The sequence below is a fragment of the Pseudophryne corroboree genome, chromosome 5 (assembly GCF_028390025.1).
Source record: "Pseudophryne corroboree isolate aPseCor3 chromosome 5, aPseCor3.hap2, whole genome shotgun sequence".
NCBI classification, from domain to species: Eukaryota; Metazoa; Chordata; class Amphibia; order Anura; family Myobatrachidae; genus Pseudophryne; species Pseudophryne corroboree.
This window is the reverse complement of record NC_086448.1, coordinates 52,000,651-52,026,741: the sequence shown is the minus strand read 5'-3', so window position 1 is coordinate 52,026,741 and position 26,091 is coordinate 52,000,651. Positions and strand designations below refer to the sequence as shown.

The 26,091-nt window shown below is 45.9% G+C and overlaps 1 protein-coding gene across 2 annotated transcripts in view; it reads left to right on the top strand.

Moving 5' to 3' along the window:
• Nucleotides 1-26,091, top strand: part of EFR3A (EFR3 homolog A) — a 361,435-nt gene that overhangs the window by 110,883 nt on the left and 224,461 nt on the right. For both annotated transcript variants that reach the window (XM_063921270.1, XM_063921271.1), the window contains 3 exons: nucleotides 13,243-13,319; nucleotides 18,543-18,670; nucleotides 21,525-21,675. In XM_063921270.1, the coding sequence (XP_063777340.1) occupies nucleotides 13,243-13,319; nucleotides 18,543-18,670; nucleotides 21,525-21,675 (356 nt within the window). The remainder of the gene's footprint in view (nucleotides 1-13,242; nucleotides 13,320-18,542; nucleotides 18,671-21,524; nucleotides 21,676-26,091) is intronic.

Genomic DNA, 26,091 nt, shown 5'->3' with positions numbered 1-26,091 from the left:
GCAAAACAACCGACTAGTGATGGACACTTCCAGTAAACCAAGTCCCTCTGAGTGACATTCATTAGCCTAACGTGGACTTTTTAAATAATTCAGGCAAATTGTGGCATTTTTAGTGGATACCAAACGAATTCACAATTTTATCAATTATCTTTTATTTTAGATTTCATTAATTATTGTCATTATTTTTATATTTAAATTTATTATTATTTCTATTCATTGATATTTGCATAATAAATGTGATATTTTATTTAAGCCTTTGGTTATTGGATTGTTTTCATTATTTACATGATCAGCCAGCGCTGGTAATACTTCTTTTTTCTAATGATCTGCATCATAGCTGGAAACGCCAGGCGCCGGCACCGAGAGCAGCCTATTATCCAGTCAGGCACAAGCGCAGCTCGAGAAAGCATCGGAATATAGAGTAACACATAACCGATGTATAAAGGCATAAAAGGTTTCTTGTTGCTAGAAATGTGCTGTAAACAAGAGAGAAAAGCACAAACCATAGACGTGCCAGAACGTCGGGTCATTTGAGGAAGCTGGAAACCAGAAGCCGCAATAAGGATAATCCGTACGGCGTGGGGCTTCACATTCCGCGGTCCGCGAACATCGGGCAGATGAGGAGAACTTGCAGTACGTTAAAGTAGACTAATAATATAAATTTTCATAAATATTTAAAAAAAAAACTTGCATTACGGTGTGCTCAAAATTGATTTGCAGGTAGTAGGGGTATCAGAATAAGGGGTCTATTTACTAAGCCTTGGACAGAGATAATGTACCAGCCAATCAGCTCCTATCTTCCATGTTACAGGATGTGTTTGAAAAATGTCAGTTAGGAGCTGATTGGCTGGTACTTTATCCATACCTCCCAACATTTGATAGCTGGAAAGAGGGACATCTTCACGCGGCTTAGCACACGCCCAAAAATGGGGCATGGCCTACTGAAAAGGGGGTGTGGCTTCGTGGGAGGGCCCGGGATCGCGAGCCATGCCCCGTTTTCGTCACTGAGGGGGCATGCTCAGCGCTCTGGGACCTGCTGCCATGCCCCCTCTCCCTCTGTCTCCTCTGAATAGACGCAGTGCACACGTGCACAGCGTCTAGAGCAGCGAGTGATAGAGCCTCTCAACTGCCACCCCCCCACCCACCGCGGGACACTGCGACCCGCGGGTGGGACAGCGCCGGGACAGTCCCAAAAAAATGGGACTGTCCCGCGAAAATCGGGACAGTTGGGAGGTATGGTTTATCTCCATCCACTTTATCTCCATCCAGGGCTTAGTAAATAGACCCCTAAATGTACAGTATAAGTTAGGGCTGGTGTGTGCAACCTGGGGGTGGCAGTCACAGAACGGGATGTAGCGTCCCCTGGATGTCCGGTATGGCATGCGTTGTATAACTGAGGAATGGCGCGCTGCCACTCTGGATCCCATTCCATATAGCTCTTTGTTAGATATTCCTCCCTTGCAGCCCTCCTTCCCCTTTTCATTTCCTGCATTGTGCAGCGTCATAGCTGAGCAGTGCCGCAGGTGATGGCAGAGCTCTCGCCTACAGTATATGTCGGTAATTAAGCAAATCAGTGGATCGCAGTCAAGGAACGCCACCACACCACTGTTTGATAAAGGATGGTATTTAGTCAGATTAAGTGGAAAAGCGCTATGGAAAGGTTTCATTTTTGTTGTTGTACTGTTGCAGATGTTGTTATGGTATAAATGATATACAGTAGTGCATTACACCCGCTGTCCATATTATGAGTTATCTATAAATTCTAAACTCACGGGCCCTTATTCAGATGGGTGGGAGGAGCTGTCGCTGCCGCTTACATAGAAGCACCATTGATAGCACTAATACGGTAATGCAGCAGGGGGCGGTCACACCTCCTGCTGCACCAATGAATCGAGCGGTGTCCTAGGACGTAGTATTGGACCATCTTCAACACCATCAGCCAGCTGCGTGACACATGGTTAGATGCGCGCTAACCATCGGGTTAGCGTACATCTCGGAATCAGGCTCATAATGCAGAGTACCGATGTTCAGTGCTTGCGCCGGACACGTACCGCATGTGTACAGCGCGGGTCCCGCATCGTTGGAAGCACTTCGGCTGCAAACCCCCCCCCCCCCCCCCCCTGTTTAGGGGCGGCAGCGTGTTTCCCCTGTTTTGGAGGAGTGCTGAGGCCAGGTTCTACGTCAGAGGACAGAGATTTCCTGGCCTATTTGTATGAACTGCGACGGCAGGCTTGCGCAATCCCATGGGTGACGCAGGCGTCTGATGATGTCGCAGATGATCCGATGCTGCACCCTAAGACACAACTCAGATCACTAATGCAAGCAGCAGGTGTCTACTTATATCAGACGCCTACTGGTGCACATGCTAGTGCTGTCAGGCCCTATATGCAGTCTACAGCAAGGGCCTTATTCAGTATGGCATACTGAAGTATTTAAGCCCAGTGGCAACGCGCAGAAGCCGTACTGCGCCTGTTCACTCGGTGAGATGTGATCGCATCTCATTTATGCGAACGCCTATGCCTGATTTGGCAGGCAGAGGCGTTTGCGGGCAGCACAGGGTGTCGAAAACGGGGGCAGGTTTGGGGCAGCCGCGTGTTGTCACGCTGGGCCGTTGCAGCCCGAAGAATTCCTGCTCTGCGCTGGCAGGGGGGCATCCACAATTCAGTATGCTGGGCGGCCTTGCACGGTGCTGGGTGGCCTCCAGCCTGTGATTATTCCATTAGCAGTTTCTCTAACGTCCTAGTGGATGCTGGGACTCCGTCAGGACCATGGGGAATAGCGGGCTCCGCAGGAGACAGGGCACATCTAAATAAAGCTTTTAGGATCACATGGTGCGTACTGGCTCCTCCCCCTATGACCCTCCTCCAAGCCTCAGTTAGGTTTTTGTGCCCGTCCGAGAAGGGTGCAATCTAGGTGGCTCTCCTAAAGAGCTGCTTAGAAAAAGTTTTTTTAGGTTTAAATCTCAGTGAATCCTGCTGGCATGGCAACAGGATCACTGCATCAAGGGACTTAGGGGAGAGATTTCCAACTCACCTGCGTGCAGGATGGATTGGAGTCTTAGGCTACTGGACACTTAGCTCCAGAGGGAGTCGGAACACAGGTCCTCCTGGGGTTCGTCCCGGAGCCGCGCCGCCGATCCCCCTTACAGACGCTGAAGACGGAGGTCCGGAAAGCAGGCGGCAGAAGACTCCTCAGTCTTCATGAAGGTAGCGCACAGCACTGCAGCTGTGCGCCATTGTTGCTACACGTCTCACTGATTCAGTCACGGAGGGTGCAGGGCGCTGCTGGGGGCGCCCTGGGCAGCAATATTAAATACCTTTAGTGGCAAAATAAATACATCACATATAGCCATTAAGGCTATATGTATGTATTTAACCCAGGCCAGTTTTCTTAAAACCCGGGAGAAAAGCCCGCCGAAAAAGGGGCGGAGCTTATTCTCCTCAGCACTCAGCGCCATTTTCCTGCTCAGCTCCGCTGGTGAGGAAGGCTCCCAGGACTCTCCCCTGCACTGCACTACAGAAACAGGGTAACAAAGAGAAGGGGGGCATAATTTGGCGATATTGATATATTAAAAGCGCTTATATCAAAAACAACACCTTCTAGGGTTGTTTATATACATTTATAGCGCTTTTGGTGTGTGCTGGCAAACTCTCCCTCTGTCTCCCCAAAGGGCTAAGAGGGTCCTGTCTTCGATTAGAGCATTCCCTGTGTGGCTGCTGTGTGTCGGTACGTGTGTGTCGACATGTATGAGGACGATGTTGGTGTGGAGGCAGAGCAATTGCCGGTAATGGTGATGTCACCCCCTAGGGAGTCGACACCGGAATGGATGGCTTTAGTTATGGAATTACGTGATAATGTTAGCACATTACAAAAGTCAGTTGACGAAATGAGACGGCCGGAAAACCAGTTAGTACCGGCTCAGGCGTCTCAGACACCGTCAGGGGCTGTAAAACGTCCCTTACCTCAGTCAGTCGACACGGGTACCGACACAGATGAATCTAGTGTCGACGGTGAAGAAACAAACGTATTTTCCAATAGGGCCACACGTTATATGATCACGGCAATGAAGGAGGCTTTGCAGATCTCTGATACTGCTGGTACCTCAAAAAGGGGTATTATGTGGGGGGTGAAAAAACTACCTGTAGCTTTTCCAGAATCAGAGGAATTGAATGACGTGTGTGACGAAGCGTGGGTTAACCCAGATAGAAAACTGCTAATTTCCAAGAAGTTATTGGCATTATACCCTTTCCCACCAGAGGTTAGGGCGCGCTGGGAAACACCCCCTAGGGTGGATAAGGCGCTCACACGTTTATCAAAGCAAGTGGCGTTGCCGTCTCCTGATACGGCCGCCCTCAAGGATCCAGCAGATAGGAGGCTGGAAACTACACTGAAGAGTATATACACACATACTGGTGTTATACTGCGACCGGCAGTAGCCTCAGCCTGGATGTGCAGTGCTGGGGTAGTGTGGTTGGATTCTCTGACTGAAAATATTGATACCCTGGATAGGGACAGTATTTTATTGACTCTAGAGCAATTAAAGGATGCTTTTCTTTATATGCGAGATGCTCAGAGGGATATTTGTACTCTAGCATCAAGAGTAAGCGCGATGTCCATATCTGCCAGAAGAAGTTTATGGACGCGACAGTGGTCAGGTGATGCGGATTCCAAAAGGCATATGGAAGTATTGCCATATAAAGGAGAGGAATTATTTGGGGTCGGTCTTTCGGACCTGGTGGTCACGGCAACTGCCGGCAAATCCACTTTTTTACCTCAGACCCCCTCCCAACAGAAAAAGACACCGTCTTTTCAGCCGCAGTCCTTTCGCTCCTATAAAAACAAGCGACCAAAAGGACAGTCTTATCTGCCGCGAGGCAGAGGAAAGGGTAAGAGAGGGCAGCAAGCAGCCCCTGCCCAGGACCAGAAGCCCGCCCCGGGTTCTACAAAGCCATCAGCATGACGCTGGGGCTTTACAAGCGGACTCAGGAGCGGTGGGGGGTCGACTCAAGATTTTCAGCAATCAGTGGGCTCGCTCACAAGTGGACCCGTGGATCCTGCAGATAATATCTCAGGGTTACATGTTGGAGTTCGAAAGGTCTCCCCCTCGCCGGTTCCTAAAGTCTGCTTTACCAACGTCTCCCTCAGAAAGGACGTCGGTTTTGGAAGCCATTCACAAGCTGTATTCTCAGCAGGTGATAGTCAAGGTACCCCTCCTACAACAGGGAAAGGGGTATTATTCCACACTATTTGTGGTACCGAAGCCGGACGGTTCGGTAAGACCTATTCTAAACCTGAAATCCTTGAACCTGTACATACAGAAATTCAAGTTCAAGATGGAGTCACTCAGAGCAGTGATAGCGAATCTGGAAGAAGGGGACTTCATGGTGTCCCTGGACATAAAGGATGCTTATCTGCATGTCCCAATTTACCCCTCACACCAAGGGTATCTCAGGTTCGTGATACAAGACTGTCATTATCAGTTTCAAACGCTGCCGTTTGGTTTGTCCACGGCCCCTCGGGTCTTTACCAAGGTAATGACCGAAATGATGGTTCTTCTACGAAGAAAAGGCGTATTAATTATCCCTTACTTGGACGATCTCCTGATAAGGGCAAAGTCCAGAGAACAGCTGGAAGTCGGTGTAGCACTAACCCAGGTAGTGCTTCAGCAACACGGGTGGATTCTGAATCTTCCAAAATCTCAATTGACCCCGACAACTCGTCTGTTGTTCCTGGGAATGATTCTGGACACGGTTCAGAAAAAGGTGTTTCTCCCGGAGGAGAAAGCAAGGGAGTTATCCGAACTTGTCAGGAACCTCCTAAAACCAGGAACTGTGTCAGTACATCAATGCACAAGAGTCCTGGGAAAGATGGTAGCTTCTTACGAAGCGATTCCATTCGGCAGATTCCATGCACGGACATTTCAGTGGGATCTGCTGGACAAATGGTCCGGATCGCATCTGCACATGCATCAGCGGATAACACTGTCACCAAGAACAAGGTTGTCTCTCCTGTGGTGGTTGCAGAGTGCCCATCTGTTAGAGGGCCGCAGATTCGGCATACAGGACTGGGTCCTGGTGACTACGGATGCCAGCCTACGAAGCTGGGGAGCAGTCACACAGGGAAGAAACTTCCAGGGCGTGTGGTCAAACCTGGAGACGTCCCTTCACATAAATATACTGGAGCTAAGAGCGATCTACAATGCTCTAAGCCTGGCAAAATCGCTGCTTCAGGGTCAGCCGGTGTTGATCCAGTCGGACAACATCACGGCAGTCGCCCACGTAAACCGACAAGGCGGCACGAGAAGCAGAAGAGCAATGACAGAAGCTGCAAGGATTCTGCGCTGGGCGGAGAATCATGTCATAGCACTGTCAGCAGTGTTCATCCCGGGAGTGGACAACTGGGAAGCAGACTTCCTCAGCAGACACGACCTTCACCCGGGAGAGTGGGGACTTCATCCAGAAGTCTTCCACATGATTGTGAACCGTTGGGAAAGACCAAAGGTGGACATGATGGCGTCTCGCCTCAACAAAAAATTGGACAGATATTGCGCCAGGTCAAGAGACCCTCAGGCAATAGCTGTGGACGCTCTGGTAACACCGTGGGTGTACCAGTCAGTGTATGTGTTCCCTCCTCTGCCTCTCATACCAAAGGTACTGAGAATTATACGGAAAAGAGGAGTAAGAACAATACTGGTGGCTCCGGACTGGCCAAGAAGAACTTGGTATCCGGAACTTCAAGAGATGCTCACGGAGGATCCATGGCCTCTACCTCTAAGAAGGGATCTGCTTCAGCAGGGACCTTGTATGTTCCAAGACTTACCGCGTCTGCGTTTGACGGCATGGCGGTTGAACGCCGGATTCTAAAAGAAAAGGGCATTCCAGAGGAAGTTATTCCTACCTTGATTAAGGCTAGAAAGGAAGTGACTGTACAACATTATCACCGCATTTGGCGAAAATATGTTGCGTGGTGTGAGGCCAAGAAGGCTCCAACGGAAGAATTTCAATTGGGTCGATTCTTACATTTCCTGCAAGCAGGATTGTCTATGGGCCTAAAATTGGGGTCCATTAAAGTTCAAATTTCGGCCTTATCAATCTTCTTCCAGAAGGAATTGGCATCAGTGCCTGAAGTACAAACTTTTGTCAAAGGTGTACTACATATACAACCCCCAATAGTGCCTCCAGTGGCACCGTGGGATTTGAACGTAGTTTTGAATTTTCTCAAATCTCATTGGTTTGAGCCTCTAAAATCGGTAGATTTAAAATACCTTACATGGAAGGTAACCATGCTATTGGCCCTGGCTTCAGCCAGGAGAGTTTCAGAGTTGGCGGCTTTATCATACAAAAGCCCATATCTGATTTTCCATTCGGACAGGGCAGAACTGCGGACACGTCCTCATTTTCTCCCTAAGGTGGTTTCGGCTTTTCACTTGAACCAGCCTATTGTGGTGCCTGCGGCTACTAGCGACTTGGAGGACTCCAAGTTACTGGACGTTGTCAGAGCATTGAAAATATATATTTCAAGGACAGCTGGAGTCAGAAAATCTGACTCGTTGTTTATATTGTATGCACCCAACAAGATGGGTGCTCCTGCGTCTAAACAGACGATTGCACGTTGGATCTGTAGCACAATCCAACTTGCACATTCTGTGGCAGGCCTGCCACAGCCTAAATCTGTAAAGGCCCACTCCACAAGGAAAGTGGGCTCATCTTGGGCGGCTGCCCGAGGGGTCTCGGCATTACAACTTTGCCGAGCAGCTACGTGGTCAGGGGAGAACACGTTTGTAAAATTTTACAAATTTGATACTCTGGCTAAGGAGGACCTGGAGTTCTCTCATTCGGTGCTGCAGAGTCATCCGCACTCTCCCGCCCGTTTGGGAGCTTTGGTATAATCCCCATGGTCCTGACGGAGTCCCAGCATCCACTAGGACGTTAGAGAAAATAAGAATTTACTTACCGATAATTCTATTTCTCATAGTCCGTAGTGGATGCTGGGCGCCCATCCCAAGTGCGGATTGTCTGCAATACTTGTACATAGTTATTGTTACAAAGATCGGGTTATTACTATTGTTGTGAGCCATCTTTTCAGAGGCTACTTCGTTTTTTGTTATCATACTGTTAACTGGGTTCAGATCACAAGTTGTACGGTGTGATTGGTGTGGCTGGTATGAGTCTTACCCGGGATTCAAGATCCTTCCTTATTGTGTACGCTCGTCCGGGCACAGTACCTAACTGAGGCTTGGAGGAGGGTCATAGGGGGAGGAGCCAGTACGCACCATGTGATCCTAAAAGCTTTATTTAGATGTGCCCTGTCTCCTGCGGAGCCCGCTATTCCCCATGGTCCTGACGGAGTCCCAGCATCCACTACGGACTATGAGAAATAGAATTATCGGTAAGTAAATTCTTATTTTTGCAATCTTTGCAAAATTAGCAAAACTGCCAATGAAGCTGAATAAGGGTCCTAAGATGCAAAATGTGTAAAGAGGTAAAAGAGAAGTCTAATACAAGTAAACCACTCCACGCATCATTATACTTAATCTGCACCTGTATATTAATTATATCAGTGCTCCACAACGCCCGATGGCCAGGTCACCATGGCCCCTAGATTTTGCAGCCCCCGAAAACACAGCAAACCTGCCCCCGCTTTCCCCACAACGGTCCGTCGCCTCCCCGCAAACGCCTTTGCCTGTCAATCAGGGAGAGGTGTTCGCAAGCAATGCGATCCAATTGCATTTACCGGGTGCGCACACGAGGAAGGGACTTGTGCGTGCGCAGTAGCGTCACCAACGGGGTTATCACTTAGCGTTGTGGCCTGAATAACCCCCACAGGGCCTGATTCAAGGTTGATTGCAAAACAAAATTTTCCTCTAATGGGCAAAACCATGTGCACTGCAGGTAGGGCAGATGTAACATGTGCAGAGAGAGTTAGATTTGGGTGGGTTATATTGTTTCTGTGCAGGGTAAATACTGGCTGCTTTATTTTTGCTCTGCAATTTAGATTTCAGGTTGAACACACCACACCCAAATCTAACTCTCTCTGCACATGTTACATCTGTTACCCCTGCAGTGCACATGGTTTTGCCCATTAGAGGAAAATGTTGTTTTGCAATCAACCTTGAATTAGGCCCATAGTCCGTTAATCGGCTTCTGTCATTTTTCAAACACAGCCTGTAAACTGACAGTCATTAGCTGATTGGTTGACGCTTTATCTCTCGCTAATCTTTGATACATACTATGCCCCATAGTCTGGATAATAATCATAAAAGCGAGTACATCGTTCTCAGTTGTCTGTCAGTCCTTGGTGAAATAATAGTGTAACAGGTCCAACACTTTGCGGCTGGTCTCTGCAGACTGTTACAAGTGGTAAAGTACTCATTCTGCAGAGATGAGAGAGAGATTATCCATCTGTGCCCTAGTAATAGCGGGGAGATCTGGGCATTAGAAGACCCCCCCGCCACCTCCATCTCAGTACTTCCTCACGCTTTATGTAGTATAGGATGTTACTGTCTTTTGATTACCAGGCAGCATCTACTAAAGGGGTCTCACTAGAGCCCCCCCCCCCCCCCCTTCTTTGAACCCCTTCTATTTACCACCCATCCTTAGCCATGAAGGGGTTAATGGTATGCACTACTACTACCATTGCAGCATTTCGGCATTAATGAACCATGAGGCAAGATGAGATGTTTTGAGAATATAATTTGCAATTTTCTAGTGAAAAGCTTCTAATCTTATTCCCTGCCTGCCAAGCCACTAAAAGCTCCACCATTTAGCACTTAAATTACTTTTCGGTTGCATCTTTATTTTATTTGCCGCTCACAAGCAGAGTAGATAAAGAGGGGTTCTTCTGTTTTTTGCTCTTGCTTTGAATTATTCGTTTCGGTAAGGTTACCCTGCTCCCGTGCACGCTGCTGCTCTAAATAATTAATAAACCTTAACACTGCGCTTTAATTAATTCAGAAATGGAAATTTGAGAGGAGGTAATACATTTCTGACGTCTGAGAAAAGATTGCAGTCCAGATCGGAGGCTGCCTAGTTAAAAGCAGGTTCCCAAATTCTGTATTTTTTTTTTTTGTTGTTGAATAATCTTAAATCCTCCAGACATTTCTAGGGCACGTTAACGGTTTGCATTGATAGAGATTGACAGATACTTTCTGAAATTGTACAAGAACTAGAAGGATGAACAAGTTGCATTGCAGATCCTAGTTACCCAGCGTGCTGCTCCTTCTGCTCACTTGTATACAGAGGCTTATAGGGCCACACACCTCATTGTGTAGGAGCGAGTAGGTCAGACTGGAGTGGTCAGTAGGACGTTACATGTTCTCATGAAGTAATAGATAACAGGCTAATAAAGGGGCTTATTCGGTCTCCCGCTAAGCGGCTGTAGTTGCACAGAGCATTTGATACATGACGCTCTCACTAGTCAGGGCGGTTCCATGCATACGCATTGTTACTGCCTAGAAACGCCTAATTTCATAGATCTTGGCCAAGTTCTAACAGAGAAGCGTAGTTTCTCATTTGCGCGGGTATGTATGCAAAAACCTATGCAGAGCGATCAGTCAAACTCAGAAGTAACTCCCCCATACATTTACAGACAAATTACTGCTATATATATATATATATATATATATATATATATATATATAATATGTATGCTGAACATGTCTAAAATTCTTAATGTCCCATTTTTAAAAAGAATAATTTTCCCTATTCCCTGACGGACCGCCGATTGTCTTTGGCCGCGGATCAGCGGTTCTGCATCAAGGAAACAATGGTCAGATGTATGGGGCCCAAAGTGTAAATGGAGGGTTGCATAACCACTTGTTATTGCATCAGCCTCTATGTCTTGCTTTTATACAGTACAATGCCTGAAACCATTGTTGCAGCTGTCTCCTGCATTCAGCCGCTTGGTGGAGAATTGTGGGGTCATGTGTCCTAATGTGTGAAGATCCAGCTCCGCTCCTGGGCCGTGGCGAAATTGAAAAATAAAATGCCATATGTGGGCACACCCAAGAGTTTTGTGTGTGCATTATTTTCTTCTTAAATTCCATATTCACTTACAATATGTATCATCATGGCTCTTTGAAGTATAAGAGGGAGCGGGGCAGGGCTCTGCCAATTACTAAACTGGTTAGTAATAGGAACAGTGGTGAAACAAATACATTTATGGATCATCAGCTGATTATTCCGCTGCCACTTATAGTTATGTGACTGTGGCCCACAGTAAGGGTGCCAGGTTATGCTAGGGGAGCCCCCACCTCTGAGGATGAGTGGTGCCACTTATAGTCCTGTGATTATGGCCCAGCATTAAGGGTGCCAGGTTATGCTAGGGGAGCCCCCACCTCTGAGGATGGGTGTGGTATGGCTGACCGATGGACTTCTGACCGCCGGTCAGTATACCGACGCCGGGATCCCGGCAGCATACAGATGCCAGGATCCCGGCGGGGAGGGGCGAGTGCAGCAATCCCCTTGCGGGCTCGGTGGCGACGAGTAGAAATAGTCCCTGTTGGTCAGCATGCTGACTGTTGGGATAGCGAGGGGGTGGGATTCTGGGGGAGGTCATGTGACCGTCGGTCTGCTGACTGCCGGTCACATGAATACAACCCCTGAGGATGAGTGGTGCCACTTATAGTTATGTGACTTTGGCCCAACAGTAAGGGTGCCAGGTTATGCTAGTGGAGCCCCCACCTCTGAGGATGAGTGGTGCCACTTATAGTTATGTAACTGTGGCCCACAGTAAGGGTGCCAGGTTATGATAGTGGAGCCCCCACCTGTGAGGATGATTGGTGCCACTTATAGTCCTGTGACTGTGGCTAACAGTAAGGGTGCCAGGTTATGCTAGTGGAGCCCCCACCTCTGAGGATGATTGGTGCCACTTATAGTTCTGTGAATGTGGCCCCACAGTAAGGGTGCCAGGTTATGCTAGGGGAGCCCCCACCTCTGAGGATGAGTGGTGCCACTTATAGTCCTGTGATTATGGCCCAGCACTAAGGGTGCCAGGTTATGCTAGGGGAGCCCCCACCTCTGAGGATGGGTGTGGTATGGCTGACCGATGGACTTCTGACCGCCGGTCAGTATACCGACGCCGGGATCCCGGCAGCATACAGATGCCGGGATCCCGGCGGGGAGGGGCGAGTGCAGCAATCCCCTTGCGGGCTCGGTGGCGACGAGTAGAAATAGTCCCTGTTGGTCGGCATGCTGACCGTTGGGATAGTGAGGGGGTGGGATTCTGGGGGAGGTCATGTGACCGTCGGTCTGCTGACTGCCGGTCACATAAATACCACCCCTGAGGATGAGTGGTGCCACTTATAGTTATGTGACTGTGGCCCACAGTAAGGGTGCCAGGTTATGCTAGTGGAGCCCCCACCTCTGAGGATGATTGGTGCCACTTATAGTTCTGTGAATGTGGCCCAGCAGTAAGGGGGTGCAGGTTATGCTAGGGTAGCCCCCACTTCTGAGGATCAGCAATGCCACTTATAGTTCTGTGAATGTGGCCCACATTAAGGGTGCCAGGTTATGCTAGTGGAGCCCCCACCTCTGAGGATGATTGGTGCCACTTATAGTTCTGTGAATGTGGCCCAACAGTAAGGGTGCCAGGTTATGCTAGGGGAGCCCCCACCTCTGAGGATGATTGGTGCCACTTATAGTTCTGTGAATGTGGCCCAACAGTAAGGGTGCCAGGTTATGCTAGGGTAGCCCCCACTTCTGAGGATGAGCGGTGCCACTTATAGTTCTGTGAATGTGGCCCAGCAGTAAGGGTGCCAGGTTATGCTAGGGTAGCCCCCACCTCTGAGGACAAGCGGTGGTCATTTCTAGGTATTCACAGTCAGGCAGATACTGGGGGGGTCCAAACAGGTAAGAATGCATTGCTAGGCACTTACTGTACTCTAATTTTACTATGGACCCAGTGATACACTGCTGTGCCCCTGAATAGGAATGATATCAATCTGGAAAGTCTTAGCACCAGTTGTGTAATTGTATATTAAGTTTCTGTATTTCACATCTGTAAGATAAAATTATGGTCTACTTCTTCACTAAAGCTGGAATTACAATGTAGCCCAATGCCAGTGCATCTGCTAAAATAACACTGCTGCGGCAGCTGAACACTCAGTGACATTTACAGGTTGGGTAATTTGTATTTTGCTATTTAAACTCCTGATAATATCTGTTACTTGGAAGTGACTTGTTCTCCTGGGTAATCAGTGTGCACACACCACATATATCTAACACCACGTTTCCTGTCTTCTAGGTGTCTGTGGGTGCTGTGGAGCGCTGCGGCCTCGATATAAGCGATTGGTGGATAATATCTTTCCTGAAGACCCCAGAGTGAGTTACGGTAACAGTTCAGGGTTTTTGGCCGCAGGAAAAATGCAGTGTAGTTTTTAGCTGCAATGTGTTAGATATGAAGTATAAAGGTAACCTATATTGTTCTGTGTTTACCTGACTTTACACTACATGTTAAATAGAAAAGTATGATCTCCCCGCCAAATTACAGGAAATTGAAGGCGCTCCCATTTCTCTTGGACTCTGATCCTAATACAGGTTGAGTATCCCATATCCAGATATTCCGAAATACGGAATAATCTGAAATACGGACTTTTTTGAGTGAGAGTGAGATAGTGAAACCTTTGTTTTCTGATGGCTCAATGTACACAAACTTTGTTTAAAACACAAAGTTATTAAAAATATTGTATCAAATGACCTTCAGGCTGTGTGTATAAGGTGTATATGAAACATCAATGAATTGTGTGAATGTAGACACACTCTGTATAATGCAGAAAGTTATAAAAAATATTGGCTTAAATTACCTTCAGGCTGTGTGTATAAGGTGTATATGTAACATAAATTAATTCTGTGCTTAGATTTAGGTCCCATCGTCATGATATCTCATTATGGTGTGCAATTATTCCAAAATACGGAAAAATCCGATATCCAAAATACCTCTGGTCCCAAGCATTTTGGATAAGGGATACTCAACCTGTTTTGTTTTACATGGGTCAGAAAAGGAGACTGCTGTAATTTAAGCTGCTGTGACCTCACTGGCTTTTCGCCTTGCTTATAAAACTACTAATCGGCATCTTTATAAGTTACCATGAAACAGCAAGTTGGACAGGAGATGATTACAGTTGACATAAGGGAGTTTAACAGTCATTATGCTATTAATGTAATTTGTGTTGATGCCTCCAGATTAGCGTCTAAATCCATCATATTACTTGATTATTAGCTAATTGGAGATTGGTGCAGTCTAAGCTGTGGTAATAAGAGCTATCATTTCTTTGTTAAGAGGGGAACAGTGGAATGTTGTATGGAAACGGCAATTGGAAGAAGGGCAGATTGTATTAGGGACGTAACCAAGGAGAGTATAGGATGTGATGAGCTGTGTGTCTTTAGAAGGTTCCTGATACCGGAGCGGATTGGCAAGTTTTCCATGGAACCTAGTAATAAGTTCTGTGCTAGATACAAACATAATTAGGTTAGTAAATAACCTCCTTGGGGCAATGGACTTTCGAAAAAAAAAATTGTGTTTAATATAATTTCTGTCAAATTTGGCACTTGAGCAGCTAACAAGTTTAGGGCCTAATTCAGCCTGAGTAGTAGTTTTGCGAGAAAGTAACAGTAGTTCAAAGAAAGGAGTAAAATTTAATTGGTCTAATTTCCAATGAAGATTAAAACGAAGTGTTAAGAGTTTTTCATGTGGTCTAGCAAACCAAAACTCTAGGGCCTCCTGATGTAAGGTTATCAGCTTCATAGTCGGAAATGGCAAAAGGATCAGAATGGAGAGGTCTCGTAAGAGTCGAGGGGACTTGTCTGTAATAAGCCCAATTTAAAGTAGTTGCTTTGTAATCCGCACTCCTGCAAAATAAGATTAGAGTCTAAGCCTAGAAGCCGAGGGCTCATTAGTTAGGGCAAATTTCAGGGGGCCAAATGGACAGCCCTGCCTGGGTCCATAGCCTAGACTGAGCCCCAGTCATAAGGTGGTTGTTGAGCACTCCTGTAAAGGAATTGTATAGCCTCGACAGCTTTGCTCCTGAATACGTATGTTGATCAGATCTCCATCATAATCTTGGACTTTCAACAAGATTTTTCAGGATTGAGTGAAATCTTTAATCTTTAACGGTCTGGCCCTGGTTTTCAGGGCGAAAGTGCACACCATCCACGATACAATTAAATGCGTTGGGTATGAAATCCCGGCAGTTACAATCCCGACGGATCCCAGTAGGTATTTTAACCCTAACCCACCTGATCCCCAGCCTTACTGTCCTCTACCCCCTGTAGACTAACCATCCTCCTAATGCCTGACCCTAACCCCCCAAACATACCGTTGGGAGGTGTCTGTATTCTTTCTGTCAGGATCCCAAGTGCAGAAATCCTGACCATATCCCAGTTAAATTACCTTGTTTTATGAGGGGTCAGGTTTTTGTTAAGGTGTTGACACCAGAATTTCAGCATTCTGCTTGGGCCCTCCCCAAAATGTCAAACGTTAAAATGGAATAGTTCAAATGGAATAGTCAGACCGGAAATTTCCCATAAGCACCTCTGTCCTCAAGTAGTCCTTTAGTTGGCAGGAGCAGATGTATGGACAATGGGCCTAATTCGTGTTTATAAGTAAAACAAAAAAGCAAGTCTTCTGTCTGGAACAAACCATGGTGGAAATTTATTAAGGTCCCAAATCCATTCGAGTTTGCTTTTTATTTCTAAGTGGCATCTCAGGAATATACTAAACACAAATCTCTGCAGTGTTGGGGCTATTTGTATTGAGATACACTGCCGACTATACAAATACGAATCAATAGACCATCGGTCAAATGCGGCTGTTATTTTATACAACAGGGTAACTAAGAATTCGTATTCTCAGTCACTGACAGCAATAGCCAAACACTGCCAGGAAAGCATGGAATTCGTACAAAAATAGATCTTTCAAATAGAACTGCTTTTGGCTGGCGTGTTTTGATAGTCATGCACGGATCAGTGAGATCTGTGCGTGCTGAAAAGTGTCTGAAAGAGTTAAAAGTAAAAATAAAATAAAATTGCGTGGGGTCCCCCCACCTAAGCATAACCAGCCTCGGGCTCTTTGAGCCGGTCCCTGGTTGTTAAAATTCTGTGGAAAAAATGCATAGGGTTCCCCAGTATTTACACAACCAGCACCGGGCTCTTGGTCCGGTCCTGGTTCCAATAATAAGGGGAACAAAAGATGTAGGGGTTCCCCGTATTTTTAAAACCAGCACCGGGCTCCACTAGCCAGGGAGATAATGCCACAGCCGGGGGACACATTTATGTAGGTCCCTGTGGCCGTGCCATTACCCCCCAACTAGTCACCCCTGGCCGGGGTTCCCTGGGGGAGAGGGGACCACTTAAATCAAGGGGTGTTCCCCTCCAGACACCCAAAGGCCAGGGGTGAAGCCCGATGGCGGTGGGTGCCGGGGTGATAGACATTAGAAGTGTAAAAAAAAAAAAAAAAAGTCTCTCTGCTGTGGAACTACAAGTCCCAGCAAGCCTCCCCAAGATGCTGGTACTTGGAGAACCACAAGTACCAGCATTCGGGGAATTAATGGGCCCACTGGTACCTGTAGTTCCACAACAAAAGAAATCCCCCCCCCCCCCCCAAAAAAAAAAAAAAAAACCACACACCGTGATAGTACAAGTTTATTTACACAAACATGCACACTTACACACTCACACATACTTACCTAGTGTCCCACGGAGCCCATCGGTCCTCTTGTCAACATAGAATCCATGGGGTACTTGTAAAAAAAACAACAACAATATACTCGCCTATATTCCAGTGAAGATCGGTCCTCTTCTGTCCATGTAAGCATCCACAGGGTTAAAAATAACAAACCTCAAAAAAACTGGTCCACGCCACTAAAGGGGATCTTTGTTTACACCTATACCCCATTTCCGCGAATGCTGGGACCCCCGTTACTGCTGTTTGCTAGAGGACCCGTCAGCCAATCAGGGAGAGCCATGTCATAGCGCTCTCCTGATTGACAGGCCAGGAGCGCACAGCCAATCAGGCGAAGCGCACCAGCTATAATGGATGATCGCGGTCCTCCATTATAGTCTATTGTGGCAAAAATTACCGCAAAGTTAATTTAAGTCACTTTTGGATTTAAGGGGTCCCCTCTCCCCCAGGGAACCCCGGCTAGGGGGTACTAGTTGGGGGGTAATGCCACGGCCGCAGGGACCTACATAAATGTGTTCCCCGGCTGTGGCATTATCTCCCTGGCTAGTGGAGCCCAGTGCTGGTTTAAAAAATACGGGGGACGCCTACTTCTTTTGTTCCCCTTATTTTTGGAACCAGGACCGGACCAAGAGCCCGGTGCTAGTTGTGTAAATACTGGGGAACCCTACGCAATTTCCCCCGGTATTTTAACAACCAGAACCGGCTCAAAGAGCCCAAGGCTGGTTATGCTTAGGAGGGGGGACCCCACACAATTTTTAGTTTTTAATTTTAACTCTTTCACATACTGTATACAATGAAGCCCTGCATGGATCTCACTGATCCACCAGGCTCCATTGTGTTAAGTCCGGCAGTATTTTACTAATCTCCCATAAAACACTGCCGGCAATACGAATTACTTCGACATTGGTGAACTCGAATTGAAAAAACACGGTAGTTTAGTAAATTACCATGGTTTTTTTTTCCAAAAGTTGCAATCTCACACTGCCGATGTCAGCTGAAATTGGCAGAAATACGAATCTTAGTAAATATAACCCTATGTTTCAATGCAGGATGAGCAAATACATGTATATTTGTTTCTGTGCAGGGTAAATACTGGCTGCTTTATTATTACACTGCAGTTTAGATTTCAGTTTGAACACACCCCACCCAAATCTAACGCTCTCTGCACATGTTACACCTGCCCCCACCTGCAGTGCTGCATGGTATTGCCCAGTTGCTTGCTTTATTTGCTTTACTTACAAAGTGTCAGTTAATCCCATTCTATCATGTACTTGAGGGATTTTGTATGGGAACAGGTGCGCCGAGTTGTTGTTGAAAGGGATCTGTTATTGGTCTGATTTAGGGCTGTATTACATGTCTCTGCCCACCAGGACAAATCATCTTCTGCGTTTGCAAATAATGTGCTAGAAATAAGTTGACCAAAATTTGTGTTAATAAAAAGCAGTTTGAGATGAAGACATTGGACTTTATTCCACAATGCTGCAATGAATGGAAGTTTGCGATGAGCCAGAACCACGATGTCATGGCAGCAAGTATTGCCTATCCAATGGCAGCTTGCACTACCTGGGGAAAAAGAAATAATTTACAGCGCAAACATTTCAGTAATTTCACAAACCGAGTATTGACTCCTATAAATATCTACCCTTTATAATAAAAGATTAACGCTGCTCCTCACCTCTATGGGGGAAATTTAAGTGTATTGCTCGCCAGAGGCCACTGGATGGCGCCCCTGATGGAGCAATTCAGTTGTTGGTCCCTTCCATGTGCGCACAGATGCCGGCGCTGACGTTAACGGTTATGTTGTTCCATCATTTTGATGGACTGGTAACAAGTTAATAATAATAATATTGTTACTGTTATTAAAGGATGGACTTGTTAAATCAGACATGGAAAAGCTCACGTTCTATGCCGTCTCAGCCCCTGAGAAGCTGGACCGGATTGGGGCATACCTCGCAGAGAGACTGAGCCGAGACGTGGTCAGACACCGATATGGGTGAGTGAGGCTGATCTGTGTCCTTACACGTATTCCCGTAACGCGCCCCGGGGATAGTGGGTCAGCTTACCATCGCTGCTTATCATGCTGAAAACCGTCTCTTACAGTGATCTCTGTCGTTGTGAGGATCAGAAAGTTTTATCATAATGTACTATGATTAAGTGTTTCTCTGGAATTCTGCCCATATTGCAAGAAGTGTGTATAATATAGCTGTATAAACAGTTTCTATGTCGCGTAACCCTCCTTTTTAAAGCAGTCCGTTTTCCTTTGATGTATTCTGTGAGTGATCATTCTTTTATCTGGTGTCGCTTCCTTGGTGAAGTTGTGTAAGATCTGTACGTCTTCTGTCATTCGTTCTGACAGAAGCATTATTTAGGTGTTTGTATTTTCTCCCTTTCTATCAATACAAAGTCTCATTGACATTCCCCAGGCATAGTCAGTCCAAACATCATCGGAACAGTGTGCCTGATGCACAGATGTATGCAAATGTGCACGCAGCGGCTGTGCGATAATATGCAAATAGGGCAGACGCCGGGAGTTGTATAGAGAGACATCTCAGATACAAAGACGCAACGATTGGACGCACATTGGGCGAACATCAACCATCTGGATAACCCTGTGCTTACCCAGGATGGCTGCTGGAAGGAAGATGCCGGAGCCATTGTAACGGAGTACAGAATCGCAATCGCAAACTGCAACACGCCCCAGAAATGGCCACGACACGCCCCCTCTGTTTGAGCTGCCACTCCCCGTTACCTATGTGTGGAGTAGTGTGTTTTCCAGCGCAATGACCTTCTATGGTAACGGTTTAGGAAAAAATATAAAAAAGGGATGTATACAATTAAGGTTTAATAAAATGTTTGTTAATTATACAAATTGCTTAAGCCTTATTAGTTTAGATTTGTATGGTACATTGACATGTTCATGAGAGAGTGTAATAGATGAAAAAAGAAAAAGGAAGAGAGGATGGAAGAAAAAAGAGGCAAGAGATAAAAATAAAAAATATACACAAAAATGAAAAAATTATTGAATTTAATTTATTTTTAATTGAAGAAAAAAAATCCTTCTTTATGGTGGTTTAATGACAATTGTCCATCAAAAATCAATAATGAATATAACACCAGTAGAGGGTAATTTCCCATATGGTAGATACAAATGAAAAGTCTGGACATTTGGGACTTGTCCACCTCTGGTGTATAGTTTTGTGTACATTCCGTACTTTGTGTGTCCCAATCGATAGAGGGGTGTTTTGCCGGCAAAACTGGGGTGTCCAAATGACCTTGGTCCTGGTACGTCCAAGCTCCTCTCACTAACGTTTCGCCGTGTGGCTTCTTCAGGGCGTTTTGAGGATGTGCTTCCCCCTTCCTTGGGCTGCTTTATATAGGGCTATAGGGAGAATATAGAAGGTCATTGCGCTGGAATACACACTACTCCACACATAGTTACCTCCTAAGGGGACAAGGGGATTCCCTCCATTCCAAAAGCAGCATACCTCATACGGTTGTATTACTTGTTCCTCCGGTTAGCACAGCCACTACTCTACTACTTCTTCTTGTTGGACTCCCCGTTACCTCCCACAAATGGTCTTTTTTACTATCAATCACTTTGCTTATAAATCCTCTCTGCAAAACCATTGAAGCCAATGCCCACAATGACATATACGCGTGCATAGTGACCGAGGAAATGCTCGGCAGCGTACAATATGGAAACATTGCGCACATCTCTGTATCAGGCTCCGTATCAAGATTCCACATTTTATATGTTGATGACATATTCTACCGGAAATCCAGAAAAGCCTCCAAAACTTCTAATTACCGCCTACAGCGCATGACATCATTAGTGTAATAGACTTCAATATAATATGTCATGCAATGAAATAAAACCAAGCCCTTCATCGCAAATGTGTGAGCGGCTTCTTGTATATTGTATGAAATAAAATAAAAAAATTCGACATTAAAATAAAATAAAAAGGTCTTGTACCTGAAAGGGAGCGACTTATTTTTGTAGCGGAACAATTATATGGATTATGGGGGAGCAGGTCCCTCATCTAGTGGTGTCAGATTCAGGTAGAGCCCATCTCACTTAGGGGAGATGTACCAAGCCATAGAGAGAGATAAAGTGGACGGAGATAAAGTATCAATCAATCTGCTCGTAACTTCCATGTTACAGGCTGTGTTTGAAAAATGACAGTTAGGAGCTGATTGGTTGGTCGTTTGTCTCTCTCCACTTTATCACTCACCAACGGTTAGTACATCTGGCCCTTAGCCGCTTGGTGTGTTTAGCACACGCTCTGGATCTCGCAGATTCCTCCGTGGCCCCTCACTTGTGGGGCCCAGCCTTGCTGTGTGTCCAGTATAAATGTGCCCCAGTTGTAAATGATGTGGTTTCTTTTGTAAACTTAAGGTGGGTACACACTGATAGATATATCTGCAGATCAATTCATCGGCAGATATATCTATGGACGGATCGGGCAGTGTGTTGAGCATACACACTGCCCGATCCGTCGGGGACAGACGTCATGAACTGGGCGGGCGTGTACACACGCCCGCCCAGTTCAGCTGTCAATCACCGCAGGTAGATATATTGGCCGACCGCTGTGCGGCGGGGCCGACGCGATACGTCTGTGAACGACGGACTTCACAGACGTATCGGCCGTACACACTGGCCGACGGACCCGCGATATATCGGCCGTTCAAGAGAACGGCCAATATATCGGCCACTGCGTACCCACCTTTAGACGGTTCAGGAGCTAGTAAGCAGACTTGTGTCAGAATCCCTTTATATGTACATATAATGTATTCTGTTTGTTATCCATGTGATGTATTTAGTGATGTGCGCATTTTATCTTTCTAAGCAACGTGTTTATAGCCATGGAGGCGCTAGATCAGCTGCTTATGGCGTGCCATTCCCAGAGCATCAAGCCCTTTGTGGAAAGCTTCCTGCGGATGGTGGCAAAACTTCTGGAGTCAGGAGAACCCGGACTGCAGGTGTACGGGACGAATTCTGTAAGTGCTCGCAAGTGTCGTCTGTCTATCACAGAGTGTTGCATGGATACATTTACTAAGCTACCCAAATAACCAACAGTGCTGCCTTGGTGTACACCGTGCCCTTGTCACATGGCTCAGGCAGAAAGCTGCATGTAGAACCGGGTGTGGATCATTAGGTGGACAATGTTTAGGTCGACCAATATAGTTCGACAGGGTTTCTAGGTCGACATGTACTAGGTCGACTGGTCAAAAGGTCGACATGAGTTTTTTTTTTCCGGTGTGTTCTTCGTAGAGTGACCGGGAACCCCAATTAGTGCACTGTGTCCCCTAGCCTGGCTCGCTTCGCTCGCCATGCTTCGGGCAAGGTGCCTCGCTCCGCTACCGTTTTGCTCGGCACAGATTACCGTTCCAGTCGTAATCCACGTGGATCGTTAAGTATGAAAAAGTAAAAAAAAAAAATGTGAAAATGCATGTCGACCTTTTGACCTGTCAACCTAGAACATGACCTAGAAACCCTGTCGATCTTCCAACCCTGTCGACCTAGTGACTGTTGACCTATAGTGGTCGACCTAGACAGTGTCGACCTTCAGACCGGATACCTGTAGAACCGTCACTGTTATAGAACATCTGATGTTGCCATTTGCCCTGGTCAGCAAACCCATATTTTTCCAATCCAGTTCGTGGGGAGTTCAGTCTCATTTCTCCGGATTAGAGGACGAAATACCGTGATTTCCTGGAAATGTCATAATGTAAACATTATTAGGGTGGAATTCAATTGTTTGAAAAGTCGGTTGGGTGTCTGTGTTTTCCTGTCTATTAGATAGGAAAAAACAGACCCCCAACTGACTTTTCAAACAATTGAATATCCCCCTTTAGAATCTATTATATAAGTACTTACAGTATTTATAATGGTTAAGTAGCTGCGATTCCTAACTTTTGTTATTAAGGTGGGGAGAGTGAGAGACGTTCTATTTGAAAGCTTAATTTCCCTCTATGTATTCAGTGATCATATTGAGCGGGAAGACGCGTCTGTGTTCATTTAAAAGACGCTGCCAGTTAACACTGCAATTAATCATGCAAAGTAATTATTTTCTGAATACAGAGCAAGCATCCGCATGAAGTGCTGATTAAACTACGATGGTGTTATGATTGTGCATAATGATATCTGAACTTTGTCTAACTGCACGGAAAACGTTTCAATATTGGGATTTATTTACTTTATTGCTCAGTATTTGTGTGTTGCATTATAAGCTTCCAAAAACTTGCACCCAGATAGGCACTTCGCTCCCTCCAGATGTGCCCCATGAAAGTACTGGTTGGACCCAAACTCCTTCAGCTCACAGCTGGAGCAGGAATGAGTTCTCTTGCATAGAGGAAGTATACCCCTTCATCCAGTATACAAAGTACAGGCTTACCACCCCCGCATCTAAATTCAGTCATTTCAGTTCTTGTACTACTCAGCAAAAATAAACAAACACCTACAGTACTTTGCAAGGAGCTCCCCACTATGCCAGTCGGTCTGATCGGCAGCTGCAAATGGTGTCGCCATGCACCGTAAGGCCATGCACTTTGGCTGTAATTCATGCACATTTGCAAAAATCAAGGTGCGCAGCCCTGGGGAGTGGGGGGTGGGGGGATCTGATCCCACAGGGGATATTGTTTTGTGCCGGAAGCTGTCATATTGAAATATAAAGCTGACAATCACAGCTGTTTATTAATTTTGCTGAAATATGCATTAAACCATTCAGCACATCACTCCAGGGTAAGTCGTCGGTTGAAAGAAAATTACCTCTTGTTAGGGAAAATTTGCACCTTATCATCAATGTAAATATGACACTACTGAATACGTCTTCCGCACATGGGAAACGTCCTTCATCCACCATCAACATCTTACCATGATTGCTCTCAACTGCTGTTCGCTTGTGAGGACTCTTGTGGTAAGATTTTTATTTTAGTGTTATATAACAGATAAGATAAAACATTGGGGCAGATTCAGGTTGGATTGCAAAACGCGATCCAACTGCAAATATTCCAAAAGGGATGCGGCCGCAGAAGATGTGAACACCTCTGCCTGTCAATCAGGCAGAGGCGATCGCGGGGAGGGGGCCGCGGCAACACTCCGTTTCCTGCGCGGAGACGGAGCGTTGCAGGGGAGTAGCCTCAAAACGGGGGCGTGGTGGCGCTGATGGGGGCATGATCGGAGTGGCTATGTGACGTCACACGCAGCTGCCACCAGCAGAAAGATGGCGGCGGGTCCCTGCGGGCGCAGCCAAGTCGCGCTGGCAGCAGGCAACCCTAATTTGTACGATGAAGCAGAAATTGTGATGCAATCGCAATTTCTGCTTCATCAAGGGGGGAGGCGCCGGTCAGCATGCTGGGTGGCTTTGCCCAGCGATGGGCGGGGCCGCATGCGTTCACAAGGATTGCAAATTCTGCTAATTAGCAGAATTTGCAATCCTTACTGAATCGGGCCCATAATGTACAGAGAGGAGGGATGATAACATTAGTTTGTTTTTTAAATCTAGTGACTTTCTGCTGATTTTAGGTATCCATGGCTGCAAGCCTTATAATGTCAAAACAATCAGTAACAGACAGCCATGGTCACACAGTTATTGTTAAGAGAGTGAACACAATGGTACCTGTACTGTAAAAAGAGAATCTGTGGACTCCATGTAGGAGTGTCATGCACAAGCATATGAAGAGAACATCAGGATACAAGTCTAAATGCATTAGATTTAGCCACACAACTACAAAAGGAAATCAGAATAAATATAAATCCTGCTACAGTATATATACACACACAGTATATCTATTTCTAGATTTTATTTTATATTGTAATGGTTCCAATCACTTCTTTCTTGGTTTTCTTTTGTTGTTTTGTTTTTAAAAGGAGCGTACAATTTTTAGCCTTAGCGGTCACGTATGTATTTTCCCGGTTCAGTGAGTTTATGCCAAACTGTCAAGTTCTTCAACACAGAAACTCAGTCTTTATTTAGATGCGATATTCTTATCGGTAAAATATTCATAAAATACTCATCTCGCAAAAGTAGGTCAAGAAACTCCTCGTCTTGGCACCCGCAGCTCTATTTGATGTTATCTCTGTAATCGGTACCAGAGCTATTTATAAGCCTGACTCCCTGTTTAAGAAGCTGAATTCAGGAAAGAAATTAAGTTTTGTCAGTTTGTATCTTTGGGACAAAGTTCAACAATAATCTTACAAAAAAAACAACAACAAAATAAATAGATAATAACAACCCATGAATATAAAAGTCATTGTCACTGGATATTTGCGTAGGAAGTTAGAATTGACGGTTAAAATGTATTATATTCTTGTACTTCTCAGATACAGGTTGAGTATCCCATATCCAAATATTCCGAAATACGGAATATTCCGAAATACAGACTTTTTTTTAGTGAGAGTGAGATAGTGAAACCTTTGTTTTTTGATGGCTCAATGTACACAAACTTTGTTTAATGCACAAAGTTATTAAAATTATTATATTAAATGACCTTCAGACTGTGTGTATAATGTGTATATGACACAAATGAATTGTGTGAATGTACACACACTTTGTTTAATACACAAAGTTATAAAAAATATTGGCTAAAATTACCTTCAGGCTGTGTGTATAGGGTGTATATGAAACATAAATGCATTCTGTGGTTAGATTTAGGTCCCATCACCTTGATATCTCATTATGGTATGCAATTATTCCAAAATACGGAAAAATCCGATATCCAAAATACTTCTGGTCCCAAGCATTTTGGATAAGGGATACTCAACCTGTATTGTATTTGTGTCGTAGGATATAAACTTGTTTTCCACCTGCAGCCGACTATGTTTTGGCTTTATACTACTGTCTGACTTCTGTGCTTTTCACCATGTCTGTTAGTATCCAGTCAGTTATTCCCCTTGTGTACGTACAAACTTTGTGGGATCAGTTCAGTGTACAGTACGCAGCATAAGTGTCATATATAAGGTCTACAAAGTCAATAAAAGTCTGCCTGCATGCTTGTCCTATGAAGGTATGAAAGCACAGGGGCAAATCATAGGGGGGGAATTTAATTGTGGGCGAAGGGGGCGAATTGATGTTGCTGCAGAGTTTAAACACCCCCTATGCCCTGGCCCGATTCACCCGTTAAGTGCGGCTGGTGTTGCGGGAATGCGGATGGGCCATGTCTTTCTGTAATTGTTCCCTCCACCGTAGAGGATCAGTACGTATTACTGCCAGACGGAATACCGACACCGGGATCCCGACCGGCACAATCCCGACAGGGGGGCGAGCGCAACGCAGCCCGTTGCGGGCACGGTGCCTCGCTACGCTCGGCACACTCATTTATTCTCCCTCTATGTGTGTCGTGGACACCCGCAGAGGGAGAAGATGTCGGGATTGTGCCGGTCGGGATCCTGGTGTCGGTATTCCGACCGCCGGG